Genomic DNA, 23173 nt, shown 5'->3' with positions numbered 1-23173 from the left:
TAAAAAAATGTCGGTACAACTATTTTTATTCAAGCGGAATAAAGATAAAGTATTTGGAGATAACTTCTTCTTTTGCTTGATTTCTACTAATGAATGCACACATTTTAATGAACTGATATTTGTTTTTTGATTAAATTAAACAATCACATTTAAACTAACTAAACTAAATAAAAATAGTTGTGATTATTGTATTCAAAGTGTGTCTTAAAGCATGTGGCGCAGTGACACAGCAGCTTACAGTACATACTGTACCTTGTGTTAATTGACATCTATCACCTTAAATAGGTCATTCATGTCCATCACAAACTAACTGACTGAGAAAAACACGTGCTTAAACTTATCACACGTAGTTTCTTGAATCAACAGTACATTAAGTGTTATGCTGCTATCATGGAGTTAAAAAAAACTCAACTCTACACATTTACTACCACATTTGATTTCAATCAATCTTGTTAAACAAGTTCTGATAAATCATTGTAACATTTTGATTAAATACTAGAGTATGAGTTTAATGTACATAGTATATTATGAATTGAAACTATGTTATATCCAACCTTACATCTCAACCCCACCAAAAAATAATTCAAATATCTTTACATTATAGCTGCATGTCAACAGAGGTGGGACAAGTACTCAGATCTTGTACTCGAGTAAAAGTAGAACTACCAGAGTGTAGGAATACTCTGTTACAAGTAAAAGTCCAGCATTTAAAATATTACTCAAGTAAGAGTACAAAAGTATTAGCATCAGAATGTAGTTTAAGTACCAAAAGTAAAAGTACTCATGATGCAGATTGGCCCATTTCAGAATAATATACATAATATCTTTTGATTATAATTATTGATGCATTAAAGTATTATCAGATCTGGTAAAGGTGCAGCTGGTTTACATTACTTTGTATAACTTGTGAATGTTCCTCCAGGTGTAACTAAAGACTCATTTAAGTGTTGATTCAATCCAAACCTGCAAAGTAACTAAAGGTATAAAATAAATGTAGTATAGTAAAAGTACACTGTTTACCTCTGAATAACCTAAACAAGTAGCAAAACAAATGAAATACTCAATAAATTACAAGTGGTACTTAACTGCAGTGCTTCAGTACATCTGCTTAGTTACTTTACACCACTGTATGTTAAATAGAAAACAATGTTGTTGTTCTACTGCAGCTTCAATCCAGGGTTGACCGGGTGAAACAAACTCTTTTTAAGGGATGACACATATCCTGGAATTGATGATTTAAGGGGTTCGTTTATGATTCATCCGTCGTACACCGAAATCTGCGGGTGGGCGGTGCGGTCAAGGAGGAGATATCCAGCAACAAAAAGAGACGCGTTATTTGAGCTGCTAGCTCCGCCTACGCGTCTTACGTCCCGACTCAAGGTCCTGGTATAAATACCAAGTGCAGCGTCGCTAGCTGTTAGCTTTCCGGAATACAATGACATTTGACGAAGTAAAACAGAAACTGTACTTCGCTTCTCAGGCATGTGTCGTCATACGTTACATTTAGTAGTGTAGGAAAGATTATAGCTGCTTCTGACTCACTTTAAAGTCTCTTTACCTCGAAACGTACTTCGTGTTGTGAGTTATTGGAATATAAATAAATGTAGCTACGCAGCAGCTAAAGGTTTATAACCCCCACGCAGACTTATTTTCGGTCTGAAGTCGATAGCTATAAATGTGGCTTGATTATTCGTTAAAAAATAAGCATTAGCTTAAGCATGAAGAGCAAAGCTAAAGCTATGGGTGGATCTCAAAGTGCTTCTCTGGCCTCAAATCAGGATGCCTGTCTGTGGGTTCAAGCTGCAGGATCTTCAGATTCATTTTCACTAGAGAGGGTAAGTTGGGGTTTTCCTACATTTTTCCAGATTGAAGGTTAATATGCTATGAGCAACCAACTTGGCCAGTGTTCATATTTCAAGGAACTGCTGATAACAACAACCTGCTGTGATATGGAAGCCCATTTCCGCCCAAAAATATCCTGTAGGAACATTTTTGTATCGAAAACGTAATATCTACTAATAAAGGCATTAAACACAACTTTATCCAAATATTCTCTCAGACATATTAAGCAAGTATTTCTGAAATACTCGTTATTTTTTCTTAAAAAATGAATGAGAAACTGTCTGAAACTATGGCTTGGTATCTTCAAAACAATGATAATATGTTGAGTAAGTATCTTGAAAAATGACTTAGTATTTTTAAATAATAGATTGCTTGAAAACAATTGCTTCATGGCCTGCTAGGCCAAAGACAACATGTGATAGGAAGTCATTATTTTGAGATACTAGTGACTCATTAGTTACTAGGAAGTGTTTCTTTTCTTAACTGGCAGAAATGGGCTAACATACATCAGTTCTTGCAATTCATTTCATTAAAAAGAAAAAAGGTTATCAGAACATGCAGTCTACGTTTTTCAGACATACACAGAGGATTTGCACTATTTATTTTATTACAGTATTCATTTTTTACTTTTCAGCCACTGAAATGACATGTCCCAGTCTCTTAAACCTGCCATCATGGACATTTTTAAAATGTCCAGTTGTTTGGTCATAGGCTAAACTTAGTCATTGAGATGAAATCTCTTTTGGTTTCTCTGAGCATCAACATTCAACATCTTTTACGTCACCAGTGGTCTGTTTTAACTGCTAATGCTGAGACAAAATGCTGATGTTTCTTAGTTTTAAATGATTAGATTATGTAAGCGGGGGGGGGGGGGGGTCCAAAGTCAGTGCTTGAAAACCAACCTGATTATCCAGAGTTTGAGCTTATGTGTCCTGTCTGTTCTTTTCAGGGGTCTGAGCTTCCTCTGGATATCCTGGAAGAGATTTTCCTGAATCTGCCTCCTCAACAGGTGGTCAGGGCTTGTCGGTTAGTGTGCCATCAATGGAAAGTAGTGGTTGATAGTGAGTCCCTGTGGAAAGAGAGATGTAGAAGAGAAGGATATCACCCCCGTGATACTTCCAAAAAACCCTCAGACTGGAGGTTGTTTTACTTCTTGTGCAAGCGGAGAAGAAACCTTCTCAAGAATCCTAGAGGAGAAGGTAAGAAGCCACATAACTAACTTCACTCAACATCTGAACGCCACTTTAGTCATTTCCTGCTTATCAACAAAATTCATTGATCACATAATCCTCCTTTGTTTTTCCAGATGAGATAAGGAACTGGGCGATACTTGCAAATGGTGGCAACCATTGGAAAGTAGAAGGATTAATGGTGCCACACCAAGATGAGACTGTCCAGAAAAACTTTGTTACTTCTTTCGAGTGAGTACTCACCAACACTTGTGAAGAAAACAAACAGTAAATATTACATGATATCAACAGTTGTATTGTGAAGCAGCTGTAACCCTGTCTGTGTTCTGCAGGATGTGCATGAAGTCCCAGTTGATTAACTTGGAGAAGGAAGGTTACAACGCATCGTTTATGGATCACTTCCAGCCCGACATCAAAATATCTGATTGGTGAGAATAATACACATTTATTTCTGTCACAACTCTAGAGTAATTCCTACATTAATGGCAAATTGGATCAGTGACAGTCAGTGACTTTGCTGTGTTAAAAACCATGTTAGTAACCAAAACATTGCTAAATAACAAAAGTTCTTCATATTTATGTTCTACGCCTCAATGAAATCCCTACTAAATGCACACCTAGTGTCAGATTTCAGACTTGATAGATGACATTAACTTTATAATTTCCATACATCTTCTGTAGATAATAATAAAAAGCTCACATAATAGGCACATAACACTTTATACTGCCTTTACATGAAGGGGGCTACTGGACCATATCATGGTGCTGGAAATAAAATAAACTTAGCTTCATTTGTCATAACAATTTTTTCAAAAACAGAAATGTAACTGCAAACGAATAAGTCCTCTGCTCCTCCTGAGTGGGATGCCAACTCTAGTCTGACTTTTAGGAATGTCTTTCTTCTCCTTTGAACAATGAACAATGCTGAAAAACTTGCGCCAGTGTTTGGACCTAATTGCTGACACCGGATCTATGTGTGCATGCTTTTCCGTCTTTGTTATATTAGGTACGCACCACGATGGGATTGTGGCAGTCAATATAAGATCTGTGTAGAGCTGCTGAATCACAGAAAGAGTGTTGTCCAGACTTTTGATCCTGACACTATTACCTTCGAGCAGTGGAACGAACAGCAATGGAATCAGGTATGTGCAAAGCATGAAGCAATAATTGACACCGTGGCATTCAGAGGAGGTACAAAGCTCAAGGGGGATTATAGACTTACTGATTTGTGTTCTTTTCAGCTGACCCATGTATTCCAGAACTACGGACCAGGAGTTAGATACGTCCGTTTCACCCACGGAGGCAAGGACACACAGTTCTGGGCAGGATGGTATGGGATTCGTGTCACCAACAGCAGCGTCGAGATATGTCCAGCAGTGGACACGTAGCTCTTACGGATTCCTCCGATGCCTTTGCCTATAATTGCACCTTCTTTTTGGAATCAAACTAAGTTTTGTTTTCCTTTTTATAACCACATTTTACCCGTTGAATGAATGTTTCTTTGAGTAAAATGATATGTGTATCTAGATGTGGTTTGCTTCGAAATGTAATTTTCAAAAACAGCCACAATGCAATGCTGTACCTTAAGAAGAAATATGAACTTCACATAGATATATTTGAAAGTGCTATTCTAAATTATGCAGATTTGTGTTCGGAACATAATCACCCCAAGAGACAATTAAACATGTATATTATCATTATCTGTTCATGGTCTCTGGTTGAGCATTTAAAAAATGAGGTTCATTTGAAATTACCCACTTTCCCAGAAAAGCCTTGAGGTCACATGTTTCAGTAGAGTGTCATTATGAAAACACACTGATTGAAAACAGTCATGTCACACCTAGTTTAAGTTTCAACATTATAACTTAAAAGTCCAAATTATATTGTTTATCATTTAAGGTTTTTTTTATGCCAACTGGATATATAATCTGTCAGGATCAACTGCCACCCAGACTGTACGGAGGCTGCCTGCAGAACGACAGATGATCTGGTTCTGATGTTTGTTTGCTTCTCAGTTGTATTGAAAGGTGGTGTGATTAAACACGTGAAGGGATATGAATACATCAGTGGGTGCAGAATGACTGCTACATAAGAACAACTCTCAACAGTTAATCTCTCAGCTCACGAGGGATCTTTTATATAAACGCTGTAATAACCCTGCCGTAACAATAACTGATAACATTATATGCACTACTTTGTAAGTTGAAATGCTGAACATGTATAATGAAGCCTTGTGGAAAATGTATAGAAGTGCGTAACCTTTTATGATGTAACCATGAAATTGGACAACACGTAATATTTGAAGTTAGGTTTATTCATAATACTGGTTTATTGTGATGCTTTACAAGCAAGATACAACTTTGATGTCAACTTGATTAAAAACCAAAGGGTCAAAGCAACTTGTTCTCTCAACATTTCCCTGGTTGTTTGAAATCAGCGTGATCTCAGCGTCTCTTAAGTATCTGCATCGGTAACGCACACATGTATTCAGTCAATAAGTTATGAGTTACTCTCACTATATTTACAAATCAAATTCAAGCCCATCATAAAGGCATGGTTATAGTAAAAGACAAATGCAAATAGAGCTAGTTCAGTCACTCGAAAATCTTCACAGGGTTTCAAACTATAGCATTTAGTAAGAGCATTCACAATGTGTTACTATCTGACTTCAGCAGCAAGTATGATGAGTTTACAAAATGGTTCATCAGTTTAGGGTTATAGGCTGGATGCTCCGACAAAGTTCAGCCAATGTAACTTCAGATAAACGTTCAAGACACACATCACCTGGTTAACTCGCGTCTGCCACACAGAAAAAAAACAATGACTGGGAATTATTGTGCTCCAACTTCTTGCATGTTTGTATTTCAAACTTAGAATTAAAACTCCAAACATTTTCCATTGCCATGTCAGAATTTGCAGAACTCTACTAAGACAAGTGTCAATTTATCAGGTTATGTTTTGGCAAACTCTGACGGGAGCATAGCCTAGAAATGTCATACTGTCAAATATTTATTGGATACGCCTGGAGGGTATGTTGACATTGAGCATGAAATCCTAAATAAAAAAGTTAAAATACTGCAACTTGTTAACCCTTTGAGAAATGCATAATTCTCAAAGAAATGTTTGGAAAGCTAGTCATTTCACGTCAATGCTGTTAAACCACATGCAGTCGTGTTTCAAGTGCTGAACATATGGTATATAAATGATAGAGTTGAAGGAATTACTTGATAACAAAACACAGAAGTAGAATATACGGAGATATAATTCGAGCGGCTCACTAACACACCCTCATCAGCTTGTTTGTGGTTTACAGGGCAGTTAATAAAAACACTCTATTAAAATACCTTTTACACAAAATGATCTCTTTACATAATGTGGTCAAAAGGTTATTTAATAATGTCACCTACAGTTGATACGTATTCAGTGTTCACATCACGTAAGACCCTTCCGGTGGCTTCAAATCATCACAAACAGCATCAAATGTTACTCAATCTTCAAACCGTTATCAACACATTGTATATGCATTTAGGTTAAGTCAGTCAGAAAGCAAATATCTTCACTCGTGTTGGAATGTGCTTGTGCAACAAACCTCTTCAGTACTGTTAACCTAGATTTGGAAACTGGTGTGGAGAAGGCTGCGAGGAAACTTAGAGCAGAACACATTTACGTCTTTTCTTAGGTTCAGGCGGCTCCAGGGCAGCCAGTATTGCCTCATCAAACACATTCTTTAATCCTTTCTGTGGAAATAAAATATTAATATTCAAAACAGGGCTGTGTTCCAAATACAAATTACTATCTTCAGGGAACTAATTGCAAAAGAAGGCTGAGTAGAAATGGAGCAAGGCGATCAAAATTCTCCTTTATTCAAATAACATTATACAAGACTCTCTCATGATCAAGTTGTCTGAGTAAAGACAAAGCCCATGGTTTGCTGCAGTAGGAAAAGGGTAATTACTGTCAAAGACAGATTGTGGCATTAATACTTTGTAGGGCACAGCTGATGCTGCAGAGCTCAATACTGAGACAATAACAGAATGAAAAATTAAACAACAAAAACCAAAGCAGTCATGTCCATTTTCACAGACTTGCACACGCGGTGCTGACAACAGAAACAAGAACTAAAGATTGGCACTCTTTTTGTATCAGGCAGCACGGATAATTGTGATTAGGCCAAGTTGAAAAGAAAGTACGCATGAACAGAAGGAAAAGAGTTAATGGGCACAAAGTTTTAAAGAGCGTTGTGAGATTTTAAGTGATAGACGTTTCTTTACAATGAGTAAGCAGCAGACGACCGAGAGGCAAAGCAAGATGCAAGAAGACATCAGAACAAACAGCATTTTCTCTTTCTTTGAGTTTCAGGGGGCTCTAAAGCGGCTAGGATAGCCTCATCAAAAACGTTCTTCAGTCCCCGCTACAGAAAGAGGAAAAGAAGGGAGAGAGACGGGCACACGACACACAGTTAGAAGGAGTTTGTAGCTAAATGCTATTAGCAAAGAACAGGCAACAGATTTTCACCCTTGTTAGGACACTGACAGTCAAGCACATGCTCTGCGCAGGGGCGATAGGCGTTGTTTAAGGGGCCGTCTTACCTGTGTTAGGGCTGAGCACTCCACGTACTTCACTGCCTTAAGGTCACGAGCCAGCTTTTCCGCTGTCTCCGGGGTGATTGGCTTCTGTTTGTTCTTGGCTAGCTTTTCCACTGTAGAGGGGTCATCACGCAGATCGATCTGAGTGCCTACCAACAGGAACGGGGTCTTGGGGCAGTGGTGAGTTATTTCGGGGACCCACTGGAGATTAAAAACACAAAGAAAAAACCCTGATCTCACAAGAGCAAATACAGACGTTTAAATATTATGCTTTATGAACATTGCTCATGAATTTGCTTAGACAGAATATAACCATTCGAAAACATGTGTTTGTTGTGGATTGAGGGACGGGGGAAAGAGGAAAGGTGAATGTTTCACAGTAATAAAGCTTTGTTTTCATGGTTCATCAAGAAAGACATACCTTTATTTATATTTGTTAGCATTTATACATGTTTACGTATGTATGGCTTGAATTACTATTACTTTCATCATTATCAGAAATAATTTCAAACTGTAATAACAATAATAATATTTGATAACTACCATGACCTGAACTGACTAATGAATAGCTTTCTATTGTCAAAGGTAATTAACAATATATGATCCAAAGTTAGCCAGATATCAAATGTATATATATATTGCTATTAAAACATTGCCAGGCTTTTTGAAATACCCTTTACACTTTTATTTAGATCTTTATCTCTGATGATAGGATCATGTGCAATTCCCTGTAAACAATGCCTCGCAGTGTCTGATGACGCAGGCAGCAACTTGGAAAACAAACTGAACTGCACAAAGTGTTGCATTTAGAGTCAACATCCGTACTTAACTTGTCAACATAAGTGTGTCAGATGAACCATTACATACATAGATACATCATCATAACTTGTACTCTAATGAGTTTGGGCCTGTTTACGTGGTTAGGGTTTGAAATCGTTTTTTTTTTTTTAAATCCACCATGTCTAACTTCCTTTCATTTAAAGATGTGTTGTTGTTGTTGTGAAGTTTTACTCAAGTCATTATTTCTCAGTCAATCAATAGACTTTCATCCCGATACAATCCTATGATCACTCAACAACACAGAGTACTTTAATACAGAGGATGCTACAAATATTTGGAAAGAGTTTCATGTTAGTAGATTTGTAGGTGACCAACTCCCCTGCTTTAAGAGATAACACATGGTACTCACCTTTTCTTTAACATTCTCGAATGAGGAAGGTGAAACACTGGAGAAACAGACTAAGAAGACATCTGTCTGGGGGTAGCTTAGTGGTCGTAACCGGTCGTAATCCTCCTGACCTATAAAGTGACCACACTGCAAATTAGCCTATTATGTGACAGACAACCAACATTTATCAATTCAATGAAAAATGATCTCACCTGCTGTATCAAATAAGCCAAGGGTGTATGGTTCACCCCCAATCATAACAGTTACTGCATAGTTGTCGAAAACCTGTAATAAAAGAATGAAAAGGCATGTCATGGTATGTTTAAGAATATGTTTTACTTCATAAAGCAAAGTGTGTTTGTCAGCTTATATCTTTGTGAAACACAGCAAACATACTTACTGTGGGTACATATTCAGAGGGGAATTTGTTGGTGGTGTACGAAATCAATAGGCAGGTTTTTCCCACTGCTCCATCTCCCACCACCACACATTTGATAGTCTGCATCTCTGTGCTTTCTGATTCTGATTTGAGCTGCTGGAAGAGGTGATAACTCGTTAGGACATTTAACGTGTTAGGCCTACATTAACATTGTAGTCAAGTACCTACCCGTTTTAACTGCTAATGACAGCTTTGATTAAGCAAGAGGGTGTTAGAGGAAAGGCTGGGTCATAGCATTAACTAGTTAAGTGTCACACCCCATCACCAAAACTGTCTGGAGGCTAACGCTAGCTATTGACAATGTTATTGACTTGCTTAGTCACTTTATAACATTTCTAACTTTAGTATTTGTAAATATGGTAATGTGTGTTATGAGTCAACACCATTATACCATACTATTTACTTGCATAAACGCGTAACTATATTTAAAATGGGTTAGAGAATCGGTGAGCAAGCTAAGCTAACACAGGCTAGCAATCACTAGACAAGGCTAATTCCTTAGCTAACGCTAGCTAACGCTGGTTGAATTGCTTTATCGGAGTCCCATCTTACAAAACGAAGCATGAAAACCATACCCTTACTTGTATTCTTAATATAAACGTGTGCAGGGATGTTATAAAATGTGTGCTTTACCTACCAATGTCTCTCTCCGTATATCGGCTAGCTAACGTTAGCTTTCTGTTTCGCCGGGCGTTGGCACCAGCGTTCAGGAACTGTGAGCCGCTGAGCTCGGACTGATACCGTCAAGCTTGAGAACATAACACCGGAAATCACCTTCAAAGTAAAACATAAAGCATTAACAAGTAGATAAATATAACATGAATCATTAAGTGTTGTTTATATTTCACATCATTAATGCACAATCTGCAAAGTAACTAAAGGTATCAAATACATGTAGGGGGTTAAAGCACATATGGACGTCTGAATGGTAGTGGGGTAGAAGTACAACGTATCGAAATCATTATCAATTAAAGTAAAGCACAAGTACCTCAACATTTTATTTAAGTAAAGTACTCAGTAAATGTACTTACTTACTTTACACAACTGGAAATATGAAATCTAATCTAAATCTAATTGATGTTTGTTTTAATTGACATCGAGTAAAAGTGCAAATATTATTACTTTTGTACCATTCTTCATCCATCTGTACATAGCGTCTTCCCACTGTACCTTTTACTTCTACATTCATATTTAATTTAACATGCTATTCCTTACACAACACGTGTAAATAATACACTACTTCAAAATATTGAGGGCTGTAATTGGCCCTTCATATTCTACATATGAATATATTGTACTGTCAATATGTATGTATTTTATTTCTAGTACATTTTTTATTTTCACATTATGTGCAATGCCTTGTTTACATGCTGCTGTAACGAAAAACGTTCCCAAAATGAGATGAATAAAGCAAATCATATCTTATGTTAACCGTATGTTGATGCAGACCCTTTCGCAGGCTTACTTTTACTTAAGTAGGATTTTGAATGCAGGACTTTTACTACTGAAAAAGTTAAAATATCTACATATTTTTTCCAACACCTTCAATCATACTTCATTAGTCTTCCATGTGTGCTTTTACTTTGAAAGCGAGCTGTCTCTGGTTATGGTGGCTGTCTTGACACCAGTTCATGCAGAGAGGTTCCTGCAGTAGAAATGGTGACATCACCCCCTAAATTCCTTGCACCTTGCTTTCTCACCTTAATCTGAGCTCTACCTCTTACCCACTACATCTGCAGAATGGAGAAGAGGAATTAAATGACATGAGTGTTAAACATTGTTTTTTGTATGTAGGCTATGCCTTTTTAAGGATGCGTTTGGCTGAGCTAGTCAATACAAACAGAATTGAATAATACAAGAATAAATGCTCTTTTCTTGTCTTTGTTGTTTGTTGACTTACTCCTGTGATGAAATGAATAATGACTAATGAATTACATCAAGCTACTTACATGTTAGGGTTTGGCTTGTGAATGCTGGCCCACAGTCACATTGTCATGGCTTTTTTGGTCTTTAAAAATAAGCTAGTCAAAATGTCTGTGGTGAAAAAGACCTAAAAGGTGATTCTATTGTTAGTTCTCTCTCATTATCATACCAGTGGGGACAACATATTAGAAACAACTCAATCTATCTACAATCCAATACGGCCAAGTACTTCGGGCTTCTCTGACACATAAACTGAACATTATATTCTTTCCAAAAATAGGATTTAATGTTGAATTATTGCATTAGATTGTAGCCTACAGGTGTGGCTTAAATGCCACAATGTTAATATCTGGTTTTCTCTGAAAACAAAGACTATCATACCCACATTCTTGCAGCTACAACCGGCAGGGTAATGAAATCTGCTTGACAAGGATCACAAATCACCACTGCCTATTTTATAGAATATGATATGTCATTGTTTCTGGGGAATTTTAATATAATTTAGCTTTGATTTGTGACTCCTCTGCTTGGTAGAGGAAGTTGTTGGAGGGTAATCAGCGATATGGGATACACTTTGGCCCTGTGTACACCACGCATATGACCCAGAGCAGCAGATCTTCTCACTTCTTTGTCACAGCTTTATTTCCTTTTCTCGCTCATTTTCACTCAACCACTGCCTACGCTTCTGACTTTACAGATTCCTCCCATCTGTTTGTTGGACTTGTTTAGAATATTTTATAAATGACTGTAGTATACCATTGTGTCTCCTGCAGTTGGTCTTAGCCAAGCTGTGACAGATTGTAACCATCACTTTTTTTCAAAGACAGAAAACATCTTAGCTTTTGGTATACCATAGGACTTTAGATAAACAGCAAATAGAGTAGGACATAAAACCACTGAACAAGAGTGACAAGAGTGGGGCCTTCATTTATGCAGGGAGGAATTGTTTTGTTTCTCATGGTTTTCAGTTCTTTGGAGTACACCTATGGCAGTTTTTATAAAACCTAAACGTGCAGCAAAGAAATTCAATTAAAGCCAAGAGCCCCACTCCTCCAGAAGTGCTAATTTTAACATAAATGGATATTCAAAAGTTGGGTCCAAAGTTATCTTAGGGCCTGGCACCGAAATTAATTAGGTTTTAATCATTTAGATACTTAGAAAAAAAAGGCAATTCTTCACAGGGTTTATTTCATAGTTTAATTCACACACTGTTATAATATTCACTCGGAGGACAGTTTAATAGCTTCAGTGTTGAGTTTTAATTTATACATTGTTTATAATCCTGGTGTTGCCTGGCATTCAATTATAGAGCAGATGTTTGAGTTTTCATATTGAACTTGTTGTTGTTTCTTTCTCGCAACCTTTATCCTCCAAACAGTGATGTGTGTTGATATCAAACAACACAGCATCACAATAAAGAGTATCCAACGTAGAGTTGCCCACCAACTATTAAAAAAGAACAAAACATTTGCGATTAGAATAACCTTCTCATACTCGTAGCATATACTTTGTTATTTATTGGATATTATTGCAGTTATATAACTTTTAACCATATTTCTCTGAATTATAATATGGAAATGAGAGTATATTGTCCTTGTGTAGACTCTTCTCACCTTATTTCATCTCGTTCCAGTATGGTGGAGAGAGGGGTGGTTGTTATTGCTGTGGAAAAAAACACTTTGCATTAAGGACAACAAATGAGGTTTACTAATTTATGACCCATCTTTTAAAACTATGTTTATATTCTGTTAACTATTATATGGGCTGAATTTTCCCTGACCAAAAATTATACATTGGCCTGCAATTTCACCTTACATGTGAAAATGAAATGTAAATGTTTGCACATTTTAATGACGGGACACCAAACTGTAATAAAAAGTGGAAATTGACTTTGGCTTCATAACACAAAAAGAAATACAAGACAATATTCTTTTTTAATTGCAAGGCATATCAAATTCATTTATCAAGAGGATTTCAGAAGTTTTGTCCTGAAGAAAGTCAGTTGATTAGTTTTTGTTTTTCAGGGTTGGTAAATAAAAGGCTTGATGATAATGAAGTACCTCAGCAAACCCAGCTGAAGTAAAAGTTACCTGTCTCGGAGACCCGGAGCTGGATGGCAGTGTGGACGTTTCTTCCAATTCTGGCGATCACACACCAGTACGTATCTTCATCACTTTCCCTGAGAGAGGTCATGGTCACAGTGAAGACTCCTGCATTCTTATCATCAGCAATGGAGCTTCTCTCACTGATTTGGCCCTTGGGTGTTTTCACCACTATGACACACAGCTCATATGTCGATCCTCTGCACCAGTACTTTGTATAATCTCTGAACCTATGGTGGTACTGACAAAGGACTGTCACAGACCCTCCATATGCTCCTGTTACCACCTCTGGAGCAGTCAGCTCGAATGAGTCCACTGTGTTCTTTGTGAGCCAGAAGAGACAGAGAATTGGAGCTGAAAAAACAAAAACATAACAACAAACAAGTTACTTGTTCTTATCAAGTTTCTGTGCAATTAGAAGTATTTTGAAAACAAAATTGACTTACCATTAAAGAAGCCAAGAGGTAACCCTAAGGTCTTCATGGTGAGGCTGAGAATCCCAATGTGAAACAGAAGCAAAGTGTGCAACATGTTGAGACTTCCTGTTTTTGTCTGTCATGCAATTTTGCAATAGGCTCTTCCGTAAGGTTTAGGCAACAGTTGTATAGTTATTATTGCATTGATATCTTGCAGCATATACCATTTTGCTGGTTTTATATCAGTCTGTGTGGAAACAACAAAGTGGGTTGTACAGCTAGTTTATTTAGTGAAACAGCAGGTGGCACTAAAGACCAGAGTGTCCTTTCATAATTATCTATCTATCTATCAATCTCTCTCTCGCTCTCTCTCTCTCTCTCTTTGTCTCTCTCTCTCTCTCTCTCTCTCCCTCCCACCCACCCACCCACCCACCCACCCATCCATCCATCCATCTGCTTATCTGTCTGTCTGTTGGTATCATTTGCCTAAAAATATTATTCCTTGCCCCATTGCTTTACATCTTTGGTATTTATCAGAGTATTTCCTAAGGCTTTCATTCATCTAATTGGATAATTTGATATTTTGCACCAATGTACTTTTCAATGGCTTAATAATGATGAACTGGTGCCATGTATTATTATAAAAGATAACGCTTTCAGATTTATTTTTTCATGGGCTTTGATATGTTGCATAGGGCGCACCTCAGTTCTGCGGACACAAGTTAACTATATGTTTAAATTGTTCCAGTTTATTGTGTTTTTCTCATTTCACTTCAGTGTCAGCTTACACATTGCTCTGTCATAGTATTTAGAACAACATCGAACAACAATGTTAGAACAGTGGCAGTCCAGACCGAATTGGCATTTTCAAAGTAATTGTCATGTTCATGTTGCTGTAGCAATGTGTATAGGGAAAATGTTTATACAACAAACACCACAAGGCGAGACGTGTGGTCATATTAAAATATGAGCTGATTGTGTCACAGAGGTTTCAGATTACAAAACAGTTCCCATTTAGTTAGACTGACGTATTTTACAAAAGAATCACACAGAACATCATGAACCAAAACATTACTTTGTCCTACCATCTATGAACCTCACAATGTTTTTACCGATTTACATTTTTAAGAAAGAACATAGATTAATACATTCTCAGAGTTTAAGAGGAAACTGGAGCATTAATAATTTCACCTTTTAACCCACAATGGAAAAAGCAGAACTACAGTATGTTGCTGTCACATGACAAAACTGCCAAAGGAACAAATCTGATTTGAAAATCATAACTGGGTTTTATTTCACTTATTATACCGACGCATAGAATAGTTTATATGATGACTCAACAGGTTGTGAGAATATTTAAGCTGTAATGAGGTTAGAGCATTAGCACTAGTTTATTTTTAACAGAGCAGATGTATAAACTAAGTACATTTTTATGTGACAGATTTCTATTTGTTTTTGCATCTTGAGAAGAAATACTTGATGATGAAATGACCTTGTTAAAAACTAAAATTGGACTGTTTTTGCTTCTAAGTAAGACATTTATTTGGTAAATTCAACATCCCACTTTCAGCTACCTCCAGTATGACACATTCCACAAAAAGCAGTTTCGTTCTGTCTCAGCTTGGCTCGGTTCAGCCAAGGTGTTTTCCGCTGACACCTTCATATCTTTCTTTAAATATTACATAAACTGTTAAAGATAAAGAAGGCTTATAATGGAAGTGAAATGATTAGATAAGTTTTCCATTTACTATGTAATAGCTTTAGATTTTTTGTATGCAATCCCTCTTTATGACATATCACAATCCTCTTTTCAGCATGATTAGAGTTGTCAAACATATTTATCATCACATATCACAGTCTAAGTAGTTTTTCAAAGGCAATTTACCCGTTGTTTATGCGAGTTGACTTCTAATGCTTTACGTCACAGCTGAACTGAGACAGTTTCCTGCACAACATTAAAAGCATATTTGATAAGATATCGTGAACACTTTTGTCAAATTAGGAAACATCTGTCTTTCCTTCTTTTGTTTTGCCTATAATCCACTTTATACATTTACATATTCTTCTTTCTGATTACATGAGCTAAGGATATGTTTTACAAAGTTGGCAGGTCGGGAAACATTGGTGAAATATCATGTATCTTTATACCAAAACAAACAATTGTTCTTTTCGTGTCTGTGTTAGTTTTAAAATAAACCTTCAGCTTATTTTCTGCATTTATTTGCCTTAGACTAGGTTTGCTTTGCTGAATGAGTCCTTCACACAAGGAGAACTGTGGAGAACGTGCCTGAGACTGATAAGTAATCAGATTTTACTCCTTTAGTGAGCACATTTTATAATCTTCTCTGAAACAATCTTTTGCAAATAAAGACAGTTTTGGCAGATATGGAAAGGCTGTTAACTTAGAGCAGAGTATGAGGGTATAAAAGTGAGTGCACCTGTTGGATGACCTCCTTGTACATGTTAGTCATGGGTAAACTACTGTTTGTGACGGGTAAGATTTAACATTCTTTCTCATATGTGCATCAAATGGTCTCCTTGTATTTGCTTTCTTTCAGGATTTGAATATAGAAATATAGTAAATAGAAGCCATTTGAATGATTTCCATTTATTCAAAAAGGGAACTTGAATTTGTTTTTTATTTACAGCTCTGGCCTTGGTGCTGCACGCCCAGCTTGGTAAGCAATACATAAACATGGGATGAAGTGTGCATGTTCAATTGCCTTTTTATGGTCAGAAGTTGCTTCACAATACGGTTGGTCCATAATAATACTGTACTTGCATCAAAGGTTCATCCTTCATACTGTCATGCTACTTCACAAACTGGGCACAGTACAGACCACCTCCAACCATATTTATGCCCAATGACATCGACCCATGTCTGTGTACCCATCTCCTGTATGCCTTCGCCACCATAAAGAACAACCAACTGGCCACTTATGAGTGGAACGATGTGGAGCTTTACGGCCAGTTTAACGCCCTGAAGAACCAGTGAGTCATGTTTGTTTTCCTAAACAAAAGGAAAGAAAAAGATGAAGCACAGTTAGGAAACTGTTTTTAGTATCACTGCAGTGTTAAATGTCTGATTCATTGTCAGGAACGGCAACTTGAAGACTCTCCTTTCTGTTGGAGGATGGAACTTCGGCTCTACAGGGTGAGACAATCCACAGTTATCTGAAGATTTCATATCCTATGGGACTCTTTTGTTACATCATTATTTTTTTAGGTTTTCCCAAATGGTGTTGAGCCCTGCAAACCGCAAGACCTTCATCAACTCAGTAATTTCATTCCTGAGAAAGTATGAGTTTGATGGACTTGACATTGACTGGGAATATCCAGCCAACCGAGGAGGCCCCCCTTCAGACAAGCAGTACTACTCCGTTTTCCTGCAGGTTTGTTAGTATAACATCCGTCTTAACGCTTAGTTTTGGGTTAAGTCTTCTTTTAAAATAATACATTACAATTAGTACATTTAATAACTAATTATAATCGATTTCATACCTGACAGCATTTGTTACTACTCAAGCATGGTTTATTTTTGTTGGGATGAATCCCAATGGAGTTTCCACTGTGTTGTATAAAATATACTTCAAAGCAATTATGAAATCAAAGCACATGAAAAAAATCACAGACTGACCCATGTTACAAGTCATGGATTACAAATCCATGACTTAAAACTAAATAGTTTACATCTGTTGAAAATCATCAGGAGATGAGAGCTGCCTTTGAGACAGAGGCCAAGCAGAGCAACAGGGCTCGTCTTCTGATGTCTGCTGCTGTGGCGGCTGGAAAGAGCAACATTGATTCTGCTTATCAGATTCCCCAGCTTGGCCAGTAAGCATTTGAACGGATATTTTTGTAATGTCAAATCTTATCCAGTGCAACATAACACATCAAAGTTAAAAGGAACAACTCTGAATGTATCCTTTTTAGGCTAAACTATAAATATAGGCTCGTTAATGTAACCTCTGTACACCCAGGGCCCTGGATATGATCAATGTCATGACATATGACTTCCATGGCTCTTGGGACCAAATGACTGGTGAGTGCAGTCCTCTATTCAAAGGCCCAGAGGATCAGGGTGGCTTCGTCTATTTCAACGTGGTGAGTGCTTGAACATCCTAACAAATAGAGTTTGAATCTATCAGTCCTGGGCTAGTATAAAGAATCCACCTGCAGTTTGCAAGCTTTAACTGCAACTACATTTAAAGCATGCACAAAAGCTTTGTAGTTCCAGAGGCAGGTATATCTTCTACTCCTTTGTTCCAGGACTATGCCATGGACTACTGGAAGAGCCAAGGAGCCCCAGCAGAGAAGCTCATTGTTGGTTTCCCCACATATGGCAACACATTCACTCTTAAGAACCCGTCTAACAATGGTGTTGGAGCAACTATTTCTGGTGCTGGAACTCCAGGAAAGTACACACAGGAGGCTGGAGAGCTTGCTTACTTTGAGGTACGCTTCCTTCATATTGTTATAAAGCAAGAAATTATCTCTAAATGATGATTGTGGTTCAGTGAATATATTCTTCTGTCTGCTTGATAACAGAGCAGGTTGGTCTAAACAGTATAAAAGACTCAAGATTAAAAAGTACATTTAGCTCTTAGTCATTAGCGCTCTCCTTTGTAAAATTGCAGATCTGTGGCTTTTTGAAAGACGGAGCCACTGAGGTTTGGAACCAGGCCCAGGATGTGCCATATGCCTACAAGGGAAACCAGTGGGTGGGCTATGACAACAGGAAGAGCTTCAAGATCAAGGTACAGAACAGAACTGCACTGAATACTTGTTTTACCGTTTGACAGGCCGATCTGTTGGCTGTTGTGAATAAGCTCAGAGCTATAAAAGTTTTCCATCCGTCAAGAATTATTATCATAAAATGTCAAAGTTTCTCCTAAGTGCTACAACAGAAAAAGACAGAAACAAACTTATTGGATATGTTTATCTGATCCCCACTTTTTGTTTGGTGATGCTGCAGTTTGTAGCCACTGTGTGAGTCTATTTTAAATCACATCTTTTTCTTTTTACTTTTATAATGCAACTACTTCAGCTGACCTTACTATACCATGCAGGCAGTATGCCATTGTCATACATTGTGTCTTGAGCTCTTCGCTTCTTGCTCATGTATCCACTGTGCAATGGATTGTGCCTCAGTATACCCAGAAAGGCATGCTGGCTTGCATACTGCAAATTCCACCGAACATAACTAAAAAGTATGGTGTTTAGGGTATTTCATTGTCAAGGTCAAATGAAATTACCTTGCTTTTCATTTTAAAATGCTTACAACAATGCCCCCTTCTGGCCTTTTGTAGGTTGACTGGGTGACGAAGAACAACTTTGGAGGTGCCATGGTGTGGACCCTTGACATGGATGACTACATGGGGACTTTCTGTAACCAGGGAAAATATCCACTGACTAACATTCTCAAACAAGGCCTGAATCTGGGACAAGCTTGTAAGTGTTTGCATACCTGTGATCAGCATGAACCATAGTGTTTAAGGGAAGTTTGATTAAATCATCAATGTGTGGTGTTTTCCAGCCTGCGCCCCTCCTGCCACTCGCCTACCTCCTATCGCAGGAGGGAGCACGACTAGCAGCTCCAGTGGAGGCAGCTCTAGTGGAGGCTCCAGCGGCGGCAGCTCCTCTGGTGGGAGCTCTGGCACCAGGGGCATGGACAGCCAGTTCTGTGCTACAAAAGCCAGTGGCATGTACCCCAACCCAACAAACAAGAACCAATTCTACAACTGCAGCAACGGCAAAACCTACTTTGAGAATTGCGCTTCAGGTCTGGTCTTCAACCCCTCCTGTTCTTGTTGCAACTGGTCCTAAATCCGAAGTTATAGATTGACTGGTTAACTGTTGAAAGGCTGGATGACTCTGTTTTACGTTTGTTTGTTCTTTTAAAAAGGGGCAACTTCTCTGAGAGCAAAGTCTTTCCTTCAACATTGGATGTTTAACAAAATGTAAAACCAGAGGCTGTAAGCTTGACAAGTCAATTTTGAAAGCAAAGAAAATAAACATTTTAATTGTTGCATGTGTGTTGTATTCATCCACATTCTTTCCCATGTTGTCGAATATAAATTAAACTCTCAAGAATTGTCTCTGAATCAATTTAAAACTACAGTATGTTCACCATTCAGTATAATTGTTTTAATACACACATACATTATTTATATTTCCATGGACATATGCCAAAAGATACGCCAAAACACATTGAAAAATATGAAAAAAGAGATTACAATTTAGATATTTAAAAGTATTCCAAATGATCATAATCCTTGTATTGTAAATTTAAATAATATCTCTCTATAAAGTTTGAACTATAACCTCTAAGAGCAGCACACTATCTATGGTGCACATATCTCATTTCCAGCACAATAAAAGGACATCAGCACAATGTTCATTTAGTAGTCTTTGGTAAAACATCTTTGAAGATGGATTGGTATAATACTTTATTCTCTACAGTAGCCAGTAGAGGACAAAACACAGCTGCTGCTCCTCTCAGCTGCTCTCTGGTTCCTCTTTCTGTTCTGTTTTGGCGGAGCCATTCTGCTCTGTTGTTGGTTCCTCCACCATGGCTGACTTTTTCGATGTTCCTGTTGGGATACAGAGGTAGTACGAGTGTGAAAAGAATAAAAACATTCATATGCAGCACAGTTTGAGGTTGCTGGTTGATACTGTACCTGTGAGGTAATTTCTGTGCATTCGACTGAAGAAGAGGAGAGCAATGAAGACAATACAACCAATGCAGGCGATTACCACTCCACATAGCGGGAAGCTATAGCTGCTTTCTTGGATAATCTGAGGACAATAAACCCACATTAAACTACTGAACAAAAATCTCTACTAGGGGTTTTTGCAAATACAATCATATTTATCGACTTCTGCACATTATTTTTTTTAAGGAATGAAGATATTATTTAGACTTACTGAGCCAACCAGAACCTGCATTACCATTTCTCCCATTCCTGCAGATGTCACCAGGACAGACGTTGCACATCCTGCAAAAAAGGATTGTATGGTTTATATCCTCTCCTTGCTTTTATTGCTTTACTGTGTTGTAATTAATCTGCTGTGAATACATCATTATACCCTGATAATCAAGGATGTCTTCAGTATAGGCGAGCATACAGGGGAATATGCAGGCTAGGAAAAGCCCACATAAACCGGTCCCGGCAAAAAGAACGGGGCGGCTGTCATAGAAAATAAGCAGCACCAAGACAGTAACAATAGCACCTGCCTGTAAAAGAAAAAAAGAGAGTGTTATCAATTACGTGTTTGAACTCTAAGTTTAAATATGCTTGATCTGTAATGTTACAGCACTCAAAATGTTTAATTGGCATTACCAGGCTGAACATTAGTAGTCTCACAGGCTGGAAACGGTACGCTAGAGGAATGGATAAAAGACGTCCAACAGTGATGGCTGCCCAAAATATACTGGCCAGGTAACCCGCTGTTTTATGAGGCAATGACAAAGGTTCTGCCACACCGTAGGTGTACACAAAGCCGGCATATGCACCCTGAAAAAAAAAGGCAGGTTTTTCCATGTGATCCATTATCAGATTTTTTATGTGAAGTAGATATTCTATTAATCTACACCGGTCACTCACCACAATGCCATCGGTCATGAAGAGCACCATCCCACCAAGGACATGAATCACAAAGAAGGATAAAGGCAGACCGCTCAGGTTATCATTCCTACAGCAGCTAAAGATATCCCCATGACCTGCAACAGAGTGTAAGGTCAACAATGACAGATTGGACCAACCAAAAGGCATTTATTCGGATTTTCTTTCATCTGAACGAACTTAAAATCCACTTGAGAGGTATGCATTATTCATAGGAGTTCTGTATAATGATCTATTCTTCCAGGTCTTTACCTCCAGCTTCATGTTCCTTCTGCTCCACATCCGTGCCCTCGGCCCCCTGCTGGTTCTCCATTGCTAATTCATCTTTGTCCAGAAGAGGCGGAGTGCCACTGGGGCAGAATGGGATCAGCTGCTCTCGATACATCAGGTACAGGACTGCAATGGGCACGGGTAGCTGAGGGTGCACAAATTATAATTTCAACCATTTACTAAAGCAGTTTTAAGAAAAACACAGTAACTCCTAACTCTTCTCCTGCACATCTGCAATCTGTTCAGTATCTTACATTGATAAGTGCCATGATCCAGAAGGCATAGTGCACATTGGAGTCTTCCCCTCCCTCTCCGTGGGGCAGCTGAGTTATATTGTGGTCTGCAATTGGACTGTTTCTCAGCATGTTCCTGAAATGATGTATGATCACTGTCTCGTTCCCTGTGTGATTCGTACAGCCGGTCTCTGAGAGGAAGGGGTCTGCAATCAGTGGGCTCACTAGGGCTCCGAACCCAATGAAGAAATGAAGAGCCTGCAAAAATGTAGAAGACAAAGGCCAAAGAAATAACTTACTGTGTTTGTCACAACATAATTGCCTCATAACTTCATAAATAAAGCTATTGAACATAATGTGTCATTTCTTGCCAGCTTGCTATATTTGTAAAAAAATAAAACATACTCTAAGTTCTATCTATCTATTGTCTATCTGAGATTAATTATTCATTGAATGCACTTGTTATAATGTCAATATTTCTGCAGATAATGTACAGGTACTGCAGGCTTTTTTACCTGTAAGAAAACAGCTGAGTCCCTCTGATAGATAGTCACCAGTTGGATGTTAGCAATGGTGTCAATAATGCCCATCGCAAACCCAGACACGGCCATGGCGATGGCGAGCACGAGAACATTATTGCACACAGGGATTATGGCAAATATTATAGAGATGGTGAGAGCTGACACAAATAAGGCACTCAGCGCACTGAACAGCCTTTAAGGAAATAAGAAAAGACAAATATTCTCATGATGATGGTTCATTCTTTTCAGAATATTCATGCACACCTGCGCAGTAGGGGAAATGATACTTACGTCTTCTTGAAAACACCACCAATAGAGCTGCCAATCAACAAGCAGAACTGCTGGGCAAAGAATACCCAGGTAATCTGACTGAGTGTGGAGTTAGTTTGACATTGCAAGTCCAAAATAGTAGGTCCAAGGAACGCAATGCATAGTCCAAAGCTGAAGAAAACACTCCAGTAGGTCAGCGTGTGATGGGCATTCCTTTTGAACAGAGTCACAATTCGCTCATCCACAAACATCTTGACCACAGTGCAGACCAATGAAACCCACAGCCAAGGATTTTTTACTCCTAAGTATTACGATCTCAATATGTGGCAGCAGCTGCGAGAAGTTTGGAAGATGCTTTTTTGTTAGGAGTCTCTTGATCTTTTTAAAGCGTTGAGCGCCCTCCTCTTTGGATTGCCTAACTGAAAAGGATGTCCTCTTGAGTTAATGGGTGAAGTGGAGATGCTTCCAACAATAATATGAGTATTTGAAATGGGTCAATGATTAGCGATGAAGAAGAGTCCGTGTTGAAATGCTACCAGAAAGTGTGCATTTATGTGTCATGGCACTTCCGAACACATCAAATGGAAC

General features: G+C 38.1%; 5 protein-coding genes across 7 annotated transcripts; 2 read left to right on the top strand and 3 right to left on the bottom strand.

Annotated features, from left to right (window-relative positions):
* Nucleotides 1-1364: 1364 nt before the first annotated feature.
* LOC134864631 (F-box only protein 6-like) lies at nucleotides 1365-5431 on the top strand. The gene is made up of 6 exons (XM_063883769.1): nucleotides 1365-1835; nucleotides 2792-3041; nucleotides 3149-3263; nucleotides 3365-3460; nucleotides 4039-4174; nucleotides 4274-5431. Exons 1-6 carry the CDS (start codon nucleotides 1719-1721, stop codon nucleotides 4418-4420), a joined length of 861 nt encoding a protein of 286 aa, XP_063739839.1. The 5' UTR covers nucleotides 1365-1718; the 3' UTR covers nucleotides 4421-5431.
* Nucleotides 5326-9991, bottom strand: LOC134864636 (cell division control protein 42 homolog). 3 transcript variants are annotated; one of them, XM_063883793.1, is made up of 6 exons: nucleotides 9863-9991; nucleotides 9187-9321; nucleotides 8999-9071; nucleotides 8808-8917; nucleotides 7622-7819; nucleotides 5326-7443 (listed from the first exon to the last, which is right to left on the bottom strand). In XM_063883793.1, the coding sequence occupies exons 2-6, from the start codon at nucleotides 9289-9291 to the stop codon at nucleotides 7354-7356; spliced, it is 576 nt and encodes a 191-aa protein (XP_063739863.1). In that variant the 5' UTR covers nucleotides 9292-9321; nucleotides 9863-9991; the 3' UTR covers nucleotides 5326-7353. The 3 variants fall into 3 exon arrangements, with proteins under 3 accessions (XP_063739863.1, XP_063739853.1, XP_063739873.1); XM_063883783.1 differs by having other exon boundaries at nucleotides 5326-6769; XM_063883803.1 differs by having other exon boundaries at nucleotides 5326-6769; nucleotides 9187-9318; nucleotides 9863-9974.
* A 2340-nt stretch (nucleotides 9992-12331) lies between these two features.
* Nucleotides 12332-13781, bottom strand: LOC134868832 (CMRF35-like molecule 1). Its single transcript, XM_063890152.1, has 4 exons — nucleotides 13697-13781; nucleotides 13239-13604; nucleotides 12762-12810; nucleotides 12332-12594 (listed from the first exon to the last, which is right to left on the bottom strand). The coding sequence occupies exons 1-4, from the start codon at nucleotides 13779-13781 to the stop codon at nucleotides 12423-12425; spliced, it is 672 nt and encodes a 223-aa protein (XP_063746222.1). The 3' UTR covers nucleotides 12332-12422.
* Nucleotides 13782-16096: 2315 nt separating this feature from the next.
* Nucleotides 16097-19695, top strand: LOC134864624 (acidic mammalian chitinase-like). Its single transcript, XM_063883756.1, has 11 exons — nucleotides 16097-16160; nucleotides 16315-16344; nucleotides 16456-16657; nucleotides 16764-16820; nucleotides 16893-17058; nucleotides 17376-17500; nucleotides 17647-17770; nucleotides 17936-18121; nucleotides 18304-18423; nucleotides 18976-19117; nucleotides 19203-19695. The coding sequence occupies exons 1-11, from the start codon at nucleotides 16112-16114 to the stop codon at nucleotides 19490-19492; spliced, it is 1491 nt and encodes a 496-aa protein (XP_063739826.1). The 5' UTR covers nucleotides 16097-16111; the 3' UTR covers nucleotides 19493-19695.
* Nucleotides 19696-19791: 96 nt separating this feature from the next.
* On the bottom strand, nucleotides 19792-22948 carry mfsd4ab (major facilitator superfamily domain containing 4Ab). Its single transcript, XM_063883747.1, has 10 exons — nucleotides 22607-22948; nucleotides 22310-22508; nucleotides 21816-22052; nucleotides 21544-21706; nucleotides 21274-21389; nucleotides 21010-21183; nucleotides 20756-20903; nucleotides 20594-20664; nucleotides 20347-20464; nucleotides 19792-20259 (listed from the first exon to the last, which is right to left on the bottom strand). Exons 1-10 carry the CDS (start codon nucleotides 22834-22836, stop codon nucleotides 20165-20167), a joined length of 1551 nt encoding a protein of 516 aa, XP_063739817.1. The 5' UTR covers nucleotides 22837-22948; the 3' UTR covers nucleotides 19792-20164.
* Nucleotides 22949-23173: the final 225 nt, after the last annotated feature.

Source organism: Eleginops maclovinus, chromosome 1 (genome assembly GCF_036324505.1).
Source record: "Eleginops maclovinus isolate JMC-PN-2008 ecotype Puerto Natales chromosome 1, JC_Emac_rtc_rv5, whole genome shotgun sequence".
In the NCBI taxonomy this organism is placed as follows: domain Eukaryota; kingdom Metazoa; phylum Chordata; class Actinopteri; order Perciformes; family Eleginopidae; genus Eleginops; species Eleginops maclovinus.
This window is presented reverse-complemented; position numbering and strand designations above follow the sequence as displayed.